At 38.1% G+C, this 18569-nt stretch overlaps 1 protein-coding gene across 1 annotated transcript; it reads left to right on the top strand.

Annotated features, from left to right (window-relative positions):
- Positions 1-3: 3 nt before the first annotated feature.
- zmp:0000000896 (caspase recruitment domain-containing protein 11) lies at positions 4-18408 on the top strand. Its single transcript, XM_051940930.1, has 24 exons — positions 4-383; positions 2744-2986; positions 4592-4729; positions 6443-6629; positions 6929-7067; positions 8471-8677; positions 8778-8897; positions 9032-9157; positions 9863-10036; positions 10118-10222; positions 11101-11137; positions 11257-11294; positions 11385-11473; positions 11569-11615; positions 12022-12142; positions 13068-13245; positions 13470-13593; positions 13973-14213; positions 14941-15007; positions 15122-15224; positions 15931-16089; positions 16206-16318; positions 17035-17150; positions 17339-18408. Exons 1-24 carry the CDS (start codon positions 314-316, stop codon positions 17544-17546), a joined length of 3150 nt encoding a protein of 1049 aa, XP_051796890.1. The 5' UTR covers positions 4-313; the 3' UTR covers positions 17547-18408.
- Positions 18409-18569: the final 161 nt, after the last annotated feature.

Here is an 18569-nt window from a genome sequence, read left to right as displayed (position 1 = left end):
GCTTGTGAAGGATCCGTAAGGGGACAATCGCTGGTTGAAAGCGCCATCTGCTGTTTGGGGACTCTAGCAACATTACACACGTTTTTTTCTATCGAAGCATGTCTACAGAGAGCTAACAGAGAAAACGCGCACGACTGGAGCTTTATCGGCAGCAGCTGAGGGCAGAGGAGTGCGTGCGTAAAAGGAAGAACGGTGCGGAAAAGGAAGAACGGTGCGTAAAAGAGGACCTGTGCGTAAAAGGAGGACCTACGCCCCCTCCACGCAGGTGACGCCCACATACAGTGACTTCACCCCCTCGCTGTTTCACTCCTAAATGGGATGTAGGAGACTTGATTTCACTGGGCTTTATTTGGCGTCATCTTCGCAGGTGGAAGACATGAGTGGTAAGTGAATGTTTTAAGACTTCAGTAGCGATTTAAGGCGCTGCTTTTCCTCTTAATCCTACTGGAGTGTTAGTGTTACAACTTCTCTGTCAATCAGTGAGCATAATGATGACTATTTAGCTCTGAAACACGTATGGCAAGTAGAATAGCTGCATTTTTTAAATAGCTGCTCATATTTCATACAATAATCAACCATTTTTTTTGCGCAATTCTCGGACCTTGTCAACTGCTGCATAGGTTTAAGAGCTATCCAAATGACCTGTCTACAGATAAAAGTGCAATTAGTTTTGTCAACCAGTGATCAAGTCACCTTAGTTTGTTTATCTTATTATTGTTTGATTATTCTTGACACATTTATCCCAAAAATATGATTCATTTCTCTCAAGAAAATAAGCAAAATTCCTTGTATTTTCAACTGTAATTGAATATTTTCAGTTGTGTCAAATATTTTTAATTTACTAAAGCTCCAAACAAATCTTTTTGAAATCTTTAAACATGGCTTTTTAAGTTACAGAAAGAGAACATCTGAAATGACATGTGATTTTAGTGCTTTTCCAGAATTGTGAGGCGAGTTAAGTGTGTCAACAAATGACAAATGGAATCTCATAAAAGTCAAATAATTAGCTTCTATTGTTAGTTTACCTTTTTGGAATGCATCAGAATCGATTATAAGTGAATTACAGCTGTCAGTGTTTTTGGTTTGCTCTGAATCTGAAGCAGGTTTCTATTTTTCAGTGCAGATGAGCCGTGTTTTTACACTTCAGCTGAATTGCAAAGGCGAAGGTAGAGCAGGCGTAGCGTTTGAATGTGGGTCACTGTTTTCCTTGAGTGTACAGAGTGGCGTGATAATCGCTGGTGAACAGACTGTTTGTGGGTAAGGACAGACATTCCAGGGCATTCGTACCTGCCTCGACCTGCCCGCCAGCTCAGATAGCTCTGATCAGCTGCAAAGGGAAACAGGAACTCACTGCTATTAATGGTAATCATTTGGAGAGGCAGCAAAAAAAGCGTTACAATTTGTATATATTCCTTTTCATTGCTTACTAATCTCTAGGCTTTAGCAAGAAAAATGAGTCACCACATCGTCACGGCAGAAAAGAAAAGCCTGTCAATCAGCACAGCACTGGAGGGTTTGTGTTGCTACAGGTCCCATTGTTCAGCAAATTAATAAGAGCTCTCCCTGCCTTGCATCACTGATAACAGGATCTCCGCCTCTTTCTTTTACTACTACATTCAGGGAGTAATTAATGATTAGCGTAGGCGCATGTGGAGCTGGATTTCAACCAACACTTGCCGTGGCAGTTTTACTCACTTTCCTTGTGTGCTGAGGTGAATGGGGTTGGGAAAGCTTTTGTCTGCGGTCCCCTGGTGTGTTTTTAGGTGTGCGATGTGAGTCACAGTCATGTTTTCATTCCGGCGTTGTGAGAGAACGACCCGCAAAGAGCGCTCTCCACGTCTTTGAGCCTCATGTCAGCAGACCTTCCAAGAGCAAAACCCAAAGCTGCTGTGTGTTAAGTCAAATAATTTGGCTTAATCGAGGTGTCATCTTAACCCTGTGAAACCCACTGTTGCAAAAGTAAAACATCAGCTTATTTTTTGTATTATTTTTATTATTGTTTTCTAGTATATATCTATGTGTGTGTGTTTGTTTAGTTTTTATGATTTTTTCAGCTTTATTTTTTTGTAATTTTGCTCATTTTTTCTGCATTTGAGTTTCTAAATGTATATGCATTATTTTTTTGTTTTGTTTTATTTATTATTTTTTTTGCAGATTTTTTTTTCTATATTTGGGCCTTTGCAGGGTTAAGTGGCATTTATCAGCATATCTGTCATCCTCACAAGGTCAGTAGTTTCCAGTCAGAGGCTTATCTGTTAGACTGATACTTTGTAGGGAGAAAATCCCCCTCAGCATTCCTTGGAAGATTTCCAGTAAGGAGCTCCATCTCATCCCTTCACTATGCTGCAAATCACTCCAGTAATCTTTCATGAATCCCCAAGAATGTCTTCTATTATACAGTCAGACAAGGAAAAGCTCCATGTATTCAATTTTAATTAGGGTTGGAACCTGTTTTATAATAGCTCACTAAGGTTTATTTGTGTTAAGAAACAAGACTGTTACTGTTTGGAGTGTGTGGAATTAATGCAAAAATTGACCTATTTCAGTGCAGTCAGACAGAAACAAATTCCAGTGCAGTTCTCTGTGGGAAAAAATATTTAATTCAGGGATGGATGTAAGATATGTCAGCATATGTGTACATGAGGTGGAAGTAGAATTAGTTTTAATTCTTAATGAGGGAAAAAAAAACATTTGCATCTCTGCCCTTTCTTCCTCAAACTGAAAAGTGTCTGTTCTCACGCAGGCGTTACACTTTATGCAGAGGAGGCAGACATCGCTCAGGATGGAGTGCGATCTTCTCCCTCGTGGACTGAGGAGCGCTGTGAGGAGCTGTGGGATCGTGTGGAGGGAGTACGACACAAGCTGACCCGAATCCTCAACCCAGCCAAACTCACCCCGTATCTGCGCCAGTGCAAGGTGATCGATGAGCAGGATGAAGATGAAGTGCTCAACTCCACGCAGTACCCGCTACGTATCAGCAAGGCCGGTGAGATGAAGAAGAATGCATTTAAAAAGGAAATCAGTGAAAAGCAGAGTAACACCAGTGTTGCCTCATGAATAGTCAGGTTTCATTATTTTGTTTAGCATGGCATTAATCACCATGCAGCTGGATGAGCGTGGAGTGTCCAGTCCACCACAAACAAACTGTTCAGTAAACATACTTTTAAATTAGTGAAACTCCTACTAAACAGCTAACATTGTCCGATTTGAAAATCTATAATATTTGGGGTCAATTTGACTCCATTCAATCTTTAATGTCTCTAAATAAATGATTGACTTTTTTTTGGTTCACAATTCATGACTTTTCCTAATTTAATGATGACAACTGGGTTAATCTAAAATTAACATGATATGTTTTCAGTGTCTTGTACACAAGTTGTCACATTAGTGTTCTTTAGGATCAATTTGACCCCAGGCTTTTAGCTGTATAAAACATATGAGAAAGTAAACTTTTGTTCATGCCTGGACATAACATGCTGAACATCCTCAGATGTGATGAATCGATGGCTCAAAAATGATCAAAAATGACCAAAAGCATCCAAAATGACTAAAAAATGATACAAAATGTTTTAAAAGTTGCTCGAAATGACTCAAAATTTGTTGACAATGACAAAAAGTAGTCCAAAATTACTAAAAAGTGGTTAGAATTGAGTCAAAATGGTTTAAAATTTGCCGAAAATGACTCGAACATGTCCAAAATGTCCAAAATGTCCAAAACAAATGTCCAAAATGACTAAAAAGTTGTTCAAAATTACTTAAAATGGGTCCAAAATGGTTTCAAATTTGCCCAAAATCACTCCAACTTGTCCAAAATGACAACAAAAATGTCTAAAATGACAAACAGAATGCCCAAAATGATAAAAAAAAATGCCTAGAATGTCTAAAAAGTGGTCCGAAATGACAACAAAGTGGTACAAAATGGTTTGAGTTACCCAAAATAACTCAAAATTTGTCAGAAATGACAAAAAGTAGTCCAAAATGACTAAAAAGTGGTACAAAATTACTTAAAATTGTTCCAGAATGGTTTAAAATTTACCCAAAATGACTCAAACTTGTCAAAAATGACAAATTTTTTTTTTTTACAAAGACTCTCAAAAAAGCAGCATGAGACAAGAATGATTGTGCAACAGGTTGTCAGCGAAGAGCAGGTCGTAAAGATAAACATTACAGCGAGAGAAACAAGCAGGAACTAATGAGAGAGTAAGATGAAAGGCTTTGCTAAGTAAAGGCAGACGGAGAGGGAAGAATGAGGAGTGAACAGAGATAAAGATGAAGGTGACATGTTGATCTAAGGATGGGATGAAGACGAGCAGCTGGTCCACTACTGACTTAACATTGTTATTTCATTACAAGTGAGTTAGCTCATGCTTATGTCAGTCATTCATCATGTTCATGTTTCAAATACCTGTATAAATACAGGGGAAGTCACATTAAAGAAGGAACATTTTTGTGGTTCGACGTTTACAGCACCAAAATGCTGACATGAACTTGTATCAGTGTGTTCCATTTTGCACATTTTCACCCTTTGATGTTCTCCTGTGGCTGAATTATTTCAGTTTTTCTGATGTTGTTTTTCTCTTTCGCTGAACAGGCCGTTTGCTGGACATCCTACGAGGTCAGGGCCCGCGAGGTCTGCAGGCCTTCATGGAGTCCCTGGAGTTTTACCATCCGGACCAGTACACACAGCTGACCGGAGAGAAGGCCACGCAGAGATGCTCCCTCATACTGGGCAAGTAGAGACAAACAGGAGGATGACAAACATGACTGCACAACTGTGGGTTTCAGTCAGGCTTAGGAAGAATCGCACCAAACATTTCCATGGCCTGTTAAAGTGTGCAGTGAGTGGGAGCTATCACCTCCTACTGAGCAAGTTTTGATCAGGAATTATTCCAGGTTTCATGATTATGTGTGAATTAACCCTCGTCTTGTCCTGCAGGTCAGAATTGACCTGGTTTAAAGTTTGAAAATGTGGAAGAAAAAAAAATTTCATAGTGAAACTTCTGATGTCCACATTTTCAACATTTGTCAGAAATTTTTGAACATTTTCTGGTGGAAAAAAAAAAATGTTAATAATGTTTTTAAGGAACATTCACAAAAAAAATCAACCAAAATCCAGCGAAATTCGCTGGATTTTGGTTGATTTTTTTGTGAACGTTCTTAAAGAAAATATTAGAAGTTTTACTGATATATATGGAATCATTTTAGATATTTTTAGGATTTTTTTTGGAAGATTTTTCCCCTTTTTTTGAAAATATTTACAAGAATATTCTCGCCAAATTTGGAGTATTTTTAAAAAAACTTTTAAGGGAAACTTTTAAGCAATTATTGGAATTTTTTCCTGAAGATTTTGCAAATTTTCAGACATTTGGGGAATTTTTTTGCTGAATTTTTGGATTTTTTTTCAGACCAGGAAACAATATTTTTGGTGCCTGTAAATGAAGACGTCAGGAGGGTAATAAGAATGAAGCTGTATCAGATTTAAATTTATCCACCATTAACCTCTCTTTGTTTAGCAATGCAGTGCTCCCAGAGCAACCCTTGTAACTCTCCTTCTAAGTCTACTTAAGTAAACATGTCAAGCACCATCTATAATAAGAGCTAAATTTCCTAATCCGTGTCAAAATAGACCTCCAATCTTTCAACTTTCTTGTGGGAAAAAGGAAGTTGTAACAGAGAGTGGAATTTTGGGAGTAGGGTAGGCGACGAGTGACGAGTGTGTTGTTGTCACCAACAAAACCTGTGTGTAATGACTGGGCTGAAACCAGGCGCACAGCACCTTCAAGCCCTCACATGCCATCGTGCCGCAGTTTCGATCGTATGAAGACGTTCCCCCGTCACGTAGGGACATTACAGGAGAATTCTGTTTTGATAGTCAGACGCTGGAGGATTCATTTTCATTGCATAATTTCATAAATGTTGGGGAAAGAACAAAGCAAGCATGATCTGATGCAACTTCCATTCTCTCTGTTCATAGATAGATAGATAGATAGATAGATAGATAGATAGATAGATAGATCCTTTATTCATCCTGAGGGAAATTCCAGTGTTAAGCAGCTTACATATACCAGCAGAAATAACAAAAAGACAAGACAGGCAGGTTAGTAGCATTAACATTAAAGGTTTGTATATACTCTGAAAGAACTTGCTATAAAAAAAAAACACTTGTGAGAATCAATAAAACTCAGACATTTAAAAAAGAAAAAAACAGCGAGACATTCTGCAGAGCTTCCCACAGTTCTGTAAAATCCCCAAAATCTGTACAACAAACACTATAAACACTATGAAAAGTGTTCGTATTTTGCGCTTATGTTCATCCCTTAAGAGTAAAAGTCCTTTCCCTGCACACACTGACACAAGTTTCTCTGATTTACAAGTGAGTTTGCAGTCTGCACAGGTTTACCAAAACCTCCATAATGATTACTTCCTCTGTGTCTCCATCCAGATGAGGAAGGTCCGGAGGGTTTGACTCAGTTTCTGCTGCTGGAGGTTCGTAAACTGAGGGAGCAGCTTCGAAACAGTCGCATGTGTGAGCGACGCCTGTCTCAGCGCTGCCGGATGGCAGAGGAGGAGCGAAGCCGAGCCGAACATAAAGCTCAGGAGTTGCGTCACGAAAGGCTGCAACTAGAAAGGTTTGGCTGACTTCTTTAGATATCCTAGTTTGTTCCTGTAAACAGTTTTTTTTCTCTTTTTCAGATAAGGCTGTGAAATGAAATGATTGATTAATGCTAACTAAGAGATTAGGTGTGAATTTACAGATTTCCAACAATATTTATGCAGCTTCAGTGAGTTATTTAAAAATGTTGAGCAGCTGCAATGAGCATGCACTTTATTTCTGTTTTTCATATACCGTTTTTTCCTGTTACAGCACAAATATTAGCAAAAAATAACAGTAAAAATATATGTGCATTGGATGGTTTGTGATCTGAAGGCTGCGTCAGGACTGGGAGTCGGCCAGTCGAGAGCTGGGAAAGCTGAAGGACAGACACCTGGAGCAGGCTGTGAAGTATTCCAGAGCCTTGGAGGAACAAGGGAAAGCTTCGACCAGAGAGAGGGAACTACTGAGGCAGGTAGGCTGGTAGGAGGTGCATGGGTAAAAGAAGACAGGAGATTCCTTTATCTTTTGTTGGTTTTCAAATAGGATCCTGAACCGGTCTGCATTTGTTACTTTTGACTTTAAGGTGCTCTTATGTACAGCCCCTGTCAAAGGTTTTAGGACACTTTGTCATTCAAATAAATTAGAACCTGTCCTAAACCTTTTGACAGGTGGTGTATGTCATTTTTTTATATTAACCCTCCTGTTGTCTTCATTTACAGGCCCCAAAAATATTGTTTCCTTGTCTGAAAAAAATCAGCAAAAAATTTCCCCACATTTCTGAAAATTTGTAAAACCTTCAGGAAGGAAATTCCAACAATTCCTTAAAAGTTTCCCTTAAAAGTTTTATTTTAAGAAATCCCCCAAATTTGGCAAGAAAATCCTTGTAAATCTTTTCAAAACATGAGTAAAAATCTTCCAAAAAAAAAATCCTAAAAATATCTAAAATGATTCCATATATATCAGTAAAACTTCTAATATTTTCTTTAAGAACGTTCACAAAAAAATCAACCAAAATCCAGCGAATTTCACTGGATTTTGGTTGTTCAAAGATTTCAAAGATTCAAAGATTTCACAAAAATGTGGAAAATGCGGACATCAGAAGTTTTCACTGTGAAAATATATATATATATATATATATTTTATTTATTTAAAATATGGAGTCACAGGAGTGCCGCATCAAAATATAAAATGTAAATAAATAAATAAATAAATGTGGAAATATAAAGACAAATAAATAAATAAAGAGGAAAACTTTGTCTTTGCTTTTACCTTTTCCATTTTTTCTGTTTTTATTTATTTATCTTTATATTTCCACATTTATTATTGATTTATTGATTTATTAATTTATTTTTGATGTGGCACTCCTGGTACTCCATATTAAAATGGGTCACTTTTGACTCGTAGGACAACGCGAGGGTTAAACCGTTGTAAGACACAATTCACTGCAAAAGTGTACCATTTATAGACAGCAAAACCTATTTTTGTAAGTTGTGGGAGGCTTAGTGGAAGAAAAAAATGTTTTGTTTGATGGCAAGAGCATAGCTATTACAACAAGAGGGCTGAACTGAGTGGTTCAGAGCAGCTGCACAGATGTTATCAAACACTTTTTGGATTTTAGTTTGTGTTCTGTCACAACATGTCGACCACAGCGCTGAGGTATGAAGCACTTGGCTGAAAATAGATGCCAATCTCAATATCTTGAAAGAGGAGAATTTGATCCTCTAAGGCACTATTGTTGATAACCAACTGTGTTTTTTTCCCATTATGCTCCTACATGCTTCTGCTTTGTACCTCTTAGTATATTAGTAAAGGAATGAGCCAAATCCTCATTGGCTACGGTGAAAAAATTTCTATTTTTGTTCTTTCTGCACACAGGTAGAGGAGCTTAAGTCCAGGCTGATAGAGGCAGAGAAAACTACAACGGATCCTCCAGAGACTACCAAAACAAACACTCTTCGCACTAATGGAGTAAAAGGCAGTCCACCTGCGTTACCACAAAAGCCGCTGCACAGCACTGAGGTGGAGAAGGCCGAGAATACAGGACCTCAGATGAGAAACTCAGTTCCCACCACTGGAGTCATTGTATGTTTTTTTTTATTATACACAGTTTATCATCTGAAAACATCTTGAAAAAACCTTGCAAGAAGCTTTTATGTTGTGTAAATGTTTCTGTACATCCCAGGCTCTGATGGATATCCTGCAGCAGGACCGCAGGGAGGCTGCAGAGCAGAGGCAGGAGCTCTGCGAGATGATCACCAGACTCCAAGGAGAGCTGCAGAGCAGTGAGGAGCACGGGGACAAGGTGGAAAGTTGCCTTAATCTAGAGGTTAAAGGGTTAAAATGGCTGCCAAAACAGTGGTTTATTCTTGGTTGTTTATGGTTCCATTGTAAATGAGACTTTTGACTAAAGGTTCTCATGTTGAATCGTGTTTCCAGGTGGAGTCGCAGTGTGAGCAGCTACAGCTAAAGGTGAGGACTCTCCAGCTGGACTGGGAGACGGAGCAGAAGAGGAGTGTGTCCTATTTCAACCAAATCATGGAAGTGGAAAAGGAGAGGGATCAGGTCAGTAGAAGTAGAGGATCAGAATCAAACCTGGACTCAGATGTTCATCTCTGCTCAACAAAATGATCCAATATTGCCAGGTCCAAAAGTAAAATCAGAAGTGTTCCAACATCCAGTTCTATTTGAAGCATTGTGGCGCTACAGAAATGCCCCGACCCACAAATTATATGCTGCAGATACAAAGGAGCATGTTTCAGCAGAAGGGCTGCACAGTGATGTAGTGGTTAGCCCTTTCACCTTGCAGCTAAAAGATCCCCGTTTCACATCCTGGCCTTCTCAGGATCTCTCTGCTGGAGTTTCCATGTTCTCCCTGTGCATGCGAGGGCTTTCTCCAGGTACTGCATCTTCCTCCCACAGTCTAAAACCATGCTGAGGTTAATTGGTGGTTAATGGTTGTTAGATGGATGCTTCATCAGCGGCACAAGTCACGTCAACATTTTAATATTTATTTCATAGCAAAAGAAATGTAAAAATTACCACTCCAGCTGAAATCAAGACCCGTATTTCAATGCCCATCTAATTAGTTGTAACAATTTTTAATTCTTATCGTTTAGTCACAGTTTCTAACCATCTCCGAGTTCATCAGCGTTGTAATTGTTGGTGTGAGTCCACCATTAAAGCCGCTCAAACTAATTCTGACACCTTCTTTATAAGTCCCCTTTACAATAAAACCTATTTTCTGTCTTCTTCCATCTTTTCCCCCAGGCACTGCGCAGTCGAGACAGCCTGCAGTTGGAGTACACCGACTGTCTGCTGGATAAGAACCGTCTTCGTAAACGCATTGCAGAGCTGCAGGCCAACCTGGAGCAGCAGCAGAGAGAGCTGGAGAAAGAGAGGGAGCGGTGCCGGGAGCAAATGGAGCAGAGTTGTCTGCACTGTGTGAGTTAAACGTGTAGCGCTGTCCTTCCACCGCAACCACAGAGCATTATCCTTATGGTATTTAATGTGTCTGCTCCCCAGTCCCACCTGTCTCTGTGCAGTGAAGACCAGTGCTTTGGCCCCTGCTGTTCCCTTGGGCTGGACCTGAGCCCCCAGCACAACAGCGCTCATCTCATCCTGAGAAAGGTCAGTGCTGGTCCCCGTGGTTCTAATGATTCTTAACCCTCGTCCTGTCCTGCGGGTCAAAATTGACCTGTTTTAAAGTTTGAAAATGTGGGAAAAAATATTTTCACAGTGAATCTTCTCATGTCCACATTTTCAACATTTTTGGGAAATCTTTGAATATTTGTGGTGGAAATAAAGAAATGTTGAAAATGTTTCTTAAGAACATTCCCAAAAAAATCAATCAAAATCCAGCAAATTTCACTTTTTTTGTATGAATGTTCTTAAAGAAAATATTAGAAGTTTTACTGATATATATGTAATCACTTTAGATATTTTTAGGATTTTTGAAAGATTTTTACTCATTTTTTGAGGGATTTTTTTCTAAAAAAAAAAAAAAAAAAAAAAAGATAAAACTCTTATGGGAAAATTTTAAGGAATTATTGAATTTTTTTCCTGAAGGTTTTGCAAATTTTCGGAAATTTGGGGAATTTTTTTGCTGAATTTTTGGATTTTTTTCATATGAGGAAGCAATATTTTTTGGTGCCTGTAAATGAGGACAACAGGAGAGTTAATATACTTAAAGCCACAATATAAGAAGACTCTTATAATTTAATCAGAATAAATGGGAATCATGTGCTGTGTTTATTGTAAGACGTCTTTACCATGCGACAAAGGAGATGTGCTGCACAAATATTCTCTTTCCTTGTTACTCTACTGTGCCAGGCATGCAGTTTTTGGCTCTCAAAGTAAATTTATTCAGCAAAACAAGGATCCTACTGTTTTGGAGAATGAAATGCAGTAATAAACTCTTATGCAACTCTTAACATGTTAGTACCTGTATGATTCCTCTCACTAGCATCCAGATGGTACCGTATTAATTCATCTTTTCTGTGTGACAGACGCCCTCTAGAGGCCAGGCTAATGAAAACTCAGACAGTAAGTTGAACACACCGACTGCTGGAAGAGGCTTCTGCAGTTTTGCGTTTGTACTTTTAGTTCACACAAAGAGGATGTGGGTGTTACTAATTGCAAATGTTCTCTCTGCTGATCTGCAGATTCTCCTTCCAACTCGGACGATAATCTCTTGTTATCAGTGAGTATCAAAGCTCTGCTCTTTACAAAACGCTACAGTAAAAAGTGACAAGGAATAGACTGATATTCATATTTATCCCTGCACCCTCAGACAAAAGACAATGAAAAGGAAATCAATCGTCTCTCCACGTTCCCATTTCCTCCTTGTATGAACTCCATCAACCGACGGGTTAACACAGAGTGAGTTTATCTCAAAGCATGCTCTCAGCCAGTTCTGACTTATGTTTCATTTTTTTTGCATTTAATCGACATTTTGCTTGTTCTGCCCCACAAAGGTTCGACTTGGACTCCTGGGGCAGTGATGAGAACGACAACATCACAGGTAGATTTGATTCTGGAGTGTTTCATCACAGGTTTCTTTACAAAAAAATAACACAGATAGATACCTAGATATATAAAGGACTAAGACATTGTGTGGTTTTCACATCAGATTGTAATTTTTGCTCTTTGTGATGGTTGTGGACCAATAGTGATGCTACAATGTGGAAAAACCCTTCATCAAAGTACCTTACACAGCTCTTAGATCATGGCTTGTGCGTGCTTATCCATGAGTGTGACAGCATGCAGTAAAGACGAGCGCCATGTTTAAAGCGATGCAGAAATGCTACTAGGTTTGATCCAGTACATGCAGTACAAACTTGAGCAGGTGTTTACTCCACCTCTGGTCTTACCTTCGTTGCACGTAGCACATTGTGAGTTTACTTCATCAGGTTGTTTGGTGTTTTCAGGTGAACACAATGAGCCATCTTTGTGGGATTCCTGTGCCTCCTTACACTCTCATATCTTCCCTCCTGACCTGGTCAACCTGCCCACCGTCCCTTCACACAACGCCCTGCCCAGCGTTTCCAGGTACAGCCTTGCAGTTTTGATGTTTGTTCATGACAGCCAGTGAAAGCTGTGCTCAAGCATCAACAGAAGATTAGCACTTATACACTGCTCACTGTACCATGTAACATTGTTACATAGTCATGACAAGGCAGCTGAAGGTTCGTAATTACAAGCTGCAGCATAAAACGTGTTTGATTATGCAACCAAAAATGTAGTTTTCTGTCAGACACAGTTAAATAGAACTAAGTCACTACTGTGCCATTAAATGTCAATTAACACTCTCTCTCTCTCTCTCTCTCTATATATATATATATATATATATATATATATATAGAAAAAATTGTAAAAGACTGCAAAATTCTATATGTTATCTTTGCATTTTTTTTCTCGATATGGATTTTTATATCAATATGCATGTTATATAATTTATTATTTTTAGTTTATAATTTTATATTTATTTACATATTTGTAATTTATTTTGTTTGCATGTTTTTTCCAGATTTTGGTTATTTATTATTACTAGATGCTATATAATATATATATGTATATATATATATATATATATATATATATATGTGTGTGTGTATATATATGTGTGTGTATATATATATATATATATATATATATATATATAAAATTATTTTTATTTTATTTGAGTTTTTTGAAAATGTTTTTCCATATTTGGGTATATATAGATATATAGATGTATAGTTTTTGTTATATTTCTTTATAGTTTCTGTATTTTTGCTCATTTGGGATCTTACAGGGGTAAATGGGTCAATACTTTAATACTTTAAGTGCACATATTCTCATTATGTATATCATAATGTGAATGTACAAAAATGAACTATTTCAATCATAGAACAAGCAGAAATGTAAAATTGTTGCCTAAATATTTATCTCACCCCATCCTTATCTGTCGCTGCCCATCCTTGTTGTCTCTTAGTAATTCCTCTCGCTCCCCATCTTCAAGTCCCCCCACCTCACCGAGACATGGAAGAGCCAGTCTGGCAGATGATATCATAATAGTTGGAGGAAACCGAACGGGGGTCTTTGTCAGCCATGTGAGATCTGGTTCCCCGGCTGAACAATGTGGACTGAAGGAGGGCAGTGAGCTGCTGGAGGTGTGTGTCTGTACGGTGAATGAATTGAGAAGAATGAGAATGCTTCATAAAGAGAATGCGTGTTTAAAACTTGTGCACATTCAAATCCTGTCTGCAGCTGTATGAATTTCTGCAATCTCCTTAAACTGCAAAAATTGTGAATGAAGCATAGGACAGAGAAAATGAAGAGGATAGTAATTTAACTGTGATATCACTTACAGTTTTGTCTTCATGTTGTTTTTTAGCTGGAGCGGGTTCTGTTTGGTGGTGGCAGTGTGCTGCTGGGTCAGTGCACGGCTGAGGTAGCACACTTTTCTCTGCAGTGGTGGACCGAACCTTCAACACTCAAATATCAGAGCAACCCAGAAGGTAAGTTTCCGTTCTGTCAGAAACTTGGAAGATCAGTAGGAAATGTGCTGCTGGTCCAAAAAAGAAAAGTCGAACACTCTAATATTCCATTGGACTGGCTTTAGCTCTGAGAACGGCACATATTTGTAGTGGCATCGTTTAGCTTCTGCTATGTCACAACTGTTGCAGCTGAAACGTATTCATCACTGCAGTAATTATCCAGTGGAAGGCTCTTACCCATCTGCTTTGTTAAATCCAAGTGCCGCCTTTTTTTTTTTTGGATAGTCAGTGTATTAGTACTGTATTCTTGAAACTTCCACCTCATTTCCCATAAAATTATGTCCGTTCATACCTCAGACAGATGACTAAAGCTGTCCCATGTTCCGCCTCCTGTCCTCAGCCTACTCAAAGCTGTGCTCCCAGCTTTCGTCGCCTACGTTTGTGGGTGCTGACTCCTTCTACGTGCGCGTCAATCTCAACATCGAACCTCACGGTGATCCGCCATCTCTGGGTGTGTCCTGTGACGACATTATACATGTCACAGACACGAGGTACAACGGAAAATACCACTGGCGCTGTTCCTTGGTTGACCCAAGCACAGCCAAGCCCCTGCAGTCGGGGACGATGCCCAACTACAACAGGTATGCCAGATAGTCCTTATTGGAACCTGTGTTTTAATTATGGCCGTTGAAGATTTTATACAGTCGCTCTGAAAGACTGATAGCTATGGAGTCACAGGAGTGCCACATCAAAATATAAATAAATAAATGTGGAAATATAAAGGGAAATAAATAAATAAATGTGGAAATATAAAGAGAAATAAATAAATAAATGTGGAAATATAAAGAGAAATAAATAAATAAATGTGGAAATATAAAGAGAAATAAATAAATAAATAAATAAAAGGAATAAACAGAAAGGTAAAAGCAAAGACAAAATTTTCCTTTTTATTTATTTATTTGTCTTTATATTTCTACGTTTATTTATTTATTTATTTATTTCTCTTTATATTTCCACATTTATTTATTTCTCTCTATATTTCCACATTTATTTATTTATTTATTTATTCTCTTTATATTTCCACATTTATTTATTTATTTCTCTTTATATTTCCACATTTATTTATTTCTCTTTATATTTATTTATTTATTCTCTTTATATTTCCACTTTTTTATTTATTTATTTCTCTTTATATTTCCACTTTTATTTATTTATTTATATTTTGATGTAGCACTCCTGTGACTCCATAGATATCTGATTTGTATCCTAGTATATAGTGTGTAATTATGTTAAAATTAAGCAAAAAGCAAGATAATTCTCTAGAACTAGGTATGTAAATAACTTGCATTGCACTCATTTCCCTTTTAGGGCGCAGCAGTTGCTGCTTGTAAAGTTACGAAAAATGGCGCTGGAGCAAAAGGACTTCAAGAAGAAGGTGGTGACTTCACTCAAATTGAAATTACGTGAACAGCACGCTCAGCTTCAATCATCAACTTAAGCAATTCTAGACACACTTGCTTGTTCTTTAACTCACTACGTCTTTGTGTAGTTTTTAAAGAAAGCGTCCGTCCGTGTACGACTGGTAAAACCAGTGGACCCCAGCTGCCGTGGGATCGGCTCCACACAGCAGGTGCTTTACACGCTCAACAAACGTAAGTTTCATCCACAGGTTCAGGAAATACATCAGCGTATTCGTGTGATAAATAATTTTTTTCTGTGTGTAATTTGTATTAACCCTCCTGTTGTCCTAATTTAAGGGCACCAAAAAATATCGCTTCCTTTTCTGAAAAAAAATCCAAAAATTCAGCAAAAAATTCCCCAAATTTCTGAAAATTTGTAAAACCTTCAGGAAGAAAATTCCAATAATTCCTTAAAAGTTTCCCTTAGAAGCTTTTTTCAAAAAATCCCCCAAATTTGGCAAAAAAATGATTGTAAATATTTTTTTTAAAATATTTACAATTTAATAATTTAATAATTTACAAAAATATAAATATCTAGTAAATATATCTAGTAAAAATCTTCCAAAAAAATCCTAAAAATAGCTAAAGTAATTACGTATATATCAGTAAAACTTCTAATATCTTCTTTCAGAACATTCACATAAAAATCAACCGAAATCCAGCGAATTTCGCTGGATTTTGGTTGATTTTTATGTGAATGTTCTTAAGAAACAGTTCTTTTTTTCCACCAAAAAATGTTCAGAGATTTCCCCAAAATGATGAAAATGTGGACATCAGAAGTTTCACTGTGAAAATATGTTTTTTTTCTCCCCACATTTTCAAACTTTAAAACAGGTCAATTTTGACCCGCAGGATGACACGAGGGTTAATGTACGTGCATGTGTGCTTTTTCCCTCAGGTCATGACGAGCACTTAATCCCATACAGTCTAGTGCAGCCGGTGCAGGTTCAGATGAAGCGGCCGGTCATCTTCTCCCCATCCCTGCTCTCCCGCGGTCTGATAGAGAGGCTGCTCCAGCCAGCGGAGTCGGGTTTGAGGTTCAACACGTGTCCACCGGGTACGTGCACAACACACACGCCTCAAACACCAGCAAAAATAAACCAACAAATGTTGGTGGTTCTTCATTTGACCATCACATGATGCACCATCTTCTCCTCTGTTTCTTGTTTTCAGAGCCCATTCAGGCCTCAGAGAGACGAGACAAGGGAGTGTTCTTGTTGGATTCCTACAGTCCAGAGCAGGCTCTGGGCATACGCCTCCAGTCAATACAGGACGTCATGAGCCAGGTAAAAACATCACGAGATATCTTACTGTTTGTACTCCGCCTGACAAAAACATAACAAGAAAAGCACTCGGAGAGGTTTCTGTCTTTCCGTGCAAATCTCCCTTTTTGTCCTGGAGCTGTGGCCGCAAAAAAACAAGAAGGTGCTCATACTCCGCCAAGTCTGCTCATTTCCACATATGGCATTGTCAGAAATGCAGCGTTTTTTTTATTAGTCGTCGATGATCAGAAATGGCAGCAACATAGAAAGTGGCCATTTAATATAGATGTCCCCACAGTAATGTTCTGCACAGATAAACAGACAAACATACGCTGATCATCACGTAACTTCACCATGTTCTTTGGTAGAGTAATTATACATTCCCATTTCTTTTGTACCTGTCATCATCTCAGCACACAAATATGGCAAGAAAAATTCCAAAGAAAGTTTGTGGATAAAATCAGCAACCAAAAAAAGTGTATTATCATATATTCATTCATTTTAGAAAGAGAAGGAGACCACTAAAAAAAAATATAAGTCAAAAATTAGCCTTTATTTAACCAGGTTGGTCCCATTAAGATGCAGTGATCTCCTTTTCAAGGGACGTCTGGCCACGACAGCAGCCTAAGAAGCATTCAAATTGCAACAATAAAAACAAACAACACCAACTCGCACAACAAAATAAAGTAAGTGATAATACTGAATGTATGCTCTCACACATGGCCCTGTCTTTGTTCCAGGACAAACACTGTCTGCTGGAACTGGGGCTGCCCAGTGTTGAGGGCTTACTGAGACAGGACATTTACCCCATCGTCATCCACATTCGTCCCAAGAACAAAAAGCACAAGAAGCTGAGGTAAGAGCGCACTGATTTGCTTTGCAAGTAAAACAATTTTGAGCGCATAATGACGGTGCTTCATTCAATCTCATCTCAGTTTACGACGCATTTCACACCATTAATATTTCACTTCATCTGCAGACAGCGTAGTACTTTTCTTGTCTTACAAACACAGAAATAATGTGTCAATCCATCACTTGAAACAGGAAGTTTTTTCCACGGTGTGGGGAGGACAGCGTGATGGAGGAGGTGTGCCAGGCCGAGGAGCTGCAACTGGAGACGCTGCCCCTGCTTTACTACACGGTGGAGCCCAACACCTGGAGCTGCACTGAGGAGCTGCTGGCTGCTTTGTGTAACGCCATTCACAGCCAGCAGAGGGCAGTAGCCTGGGTTGAACTGGACAGGCTACAGTAGAAGACGGACACCGAATGCCTCTTATGTATTCCTAGCCTCAACTAGATTCTAACCAGATTATAAATTCAAAGTAGATTGCAGCTTTCTGTGTAGCCCAGCTGGACTGGCTAAAGTGGTAGATTATTTTATTATTGTTATTATTTTATTAAACTGATTTGAGCCACACAAGAAAGGTGCATGTCTGCTGGAATTTCTCTACCAACAATAATTATACAGTGTTACCTTTTTCTGCTTTTGACAGCTTCAGATTATACTTTAAGTTTTATTTTATGACAGCTCAAGGGATCACACAAGGTGCTCCTTTTTTTGATCATTTATTTTGTGAGTGGAAAGAGAAGTTGTAAGGACACAAAGACAGACGAAAGTGTTCAGTTAAAGGACTGTAGTATGTAGGGATGTAATGGAGGGCTAAAATCTGTTCATTTGCATTTCGTTTTTGAAAGTATAGACACAATCTTTTGTAAATATAGCTCCGACTTTTGCATTTTTGGACAGATGCACATTTTTTCTTACTCAGGCTAGGCTTTAATAAATTCAGTTTGATATTAAATAATGGATGCTACATTAAAATGCAAAGAATTTAGTTTAGTTTGAATGGGTTTATGTTACTATTAAAATGTCCTTCATTTTATTACTTGATTTCATTTTAAGAAAGCTGAAACACCGAGGCCAGAGAATAAAAACTGTGGAATTGTCCAAATGCTTATGGTCAGGACTGTAAACCTGTTGCATAGATCATACTTGACAGTACAAAAGGTCTTTAGTCATATCAATAAATTTCTGTTTACACTACATTGTACAACATATTTTAATGGCATTTTTTCTTTTGTAATCTATTTGAAAAAAATCATTAATATCAAAAGTTTTTTGACTTGTGTTGTCATTTACAAAATATTTGTGTTTTGTATTGAAATACTGCACAACAGTTTGTATTTTGACATCAATACAACAGCTACAGAGAATAAGGAAGATATACTAGTAATCTGCAATAAATGTAATTTAGACAAAGAAAGTAAAGAAATG

This window comes from Acanthochromis polyacanthus, chromosome 21 (genome assembly GCF_021347895.1).
Source record: "Acanthochromis polyacanthus isolate Apoly-LR-REF ecotype Palm Island chromosome 21, KAUST_Apoly_ChrSc, whole genome shotgun sequence".
NCBI lineage: Eukaryota > Metazoa > Chordata > Actinopteri > Pomacentridae > Acanthochromis > Acanthochromis polyacanthus.
This window is presented reverse-complemented; position numbering and strand designations above follow the sequence as displayed.

What these genes read in the sequence shown, in the direction of transcription:
- zmp:0000000896 (XM_051940930.1), top strand. Translation starts at nt 314, where the DNA reads ATGGGATGTAGGAGACTTGATTTCACTGGGCTTTATTTGGCGTCATCT. An exon ending in AGCAGAGTTGTCTGCACTGT is followed by an intron (nt 10,037 to 10,117) that starts GTGAGTTAAACG and finishes TCTGCTCCCCAG; the next exon opens with TCCCACCTGTCTCTGTGCAG. An exon ending in ACGATGCCCAACTACAACAG is followed by an intron (nt 14,214 to 14,940) that starts GTATGCCAGATA and finishes TTTCCCTTTTAG; the next exon opens with GGCGCAGCAGTTGCTGCTTG.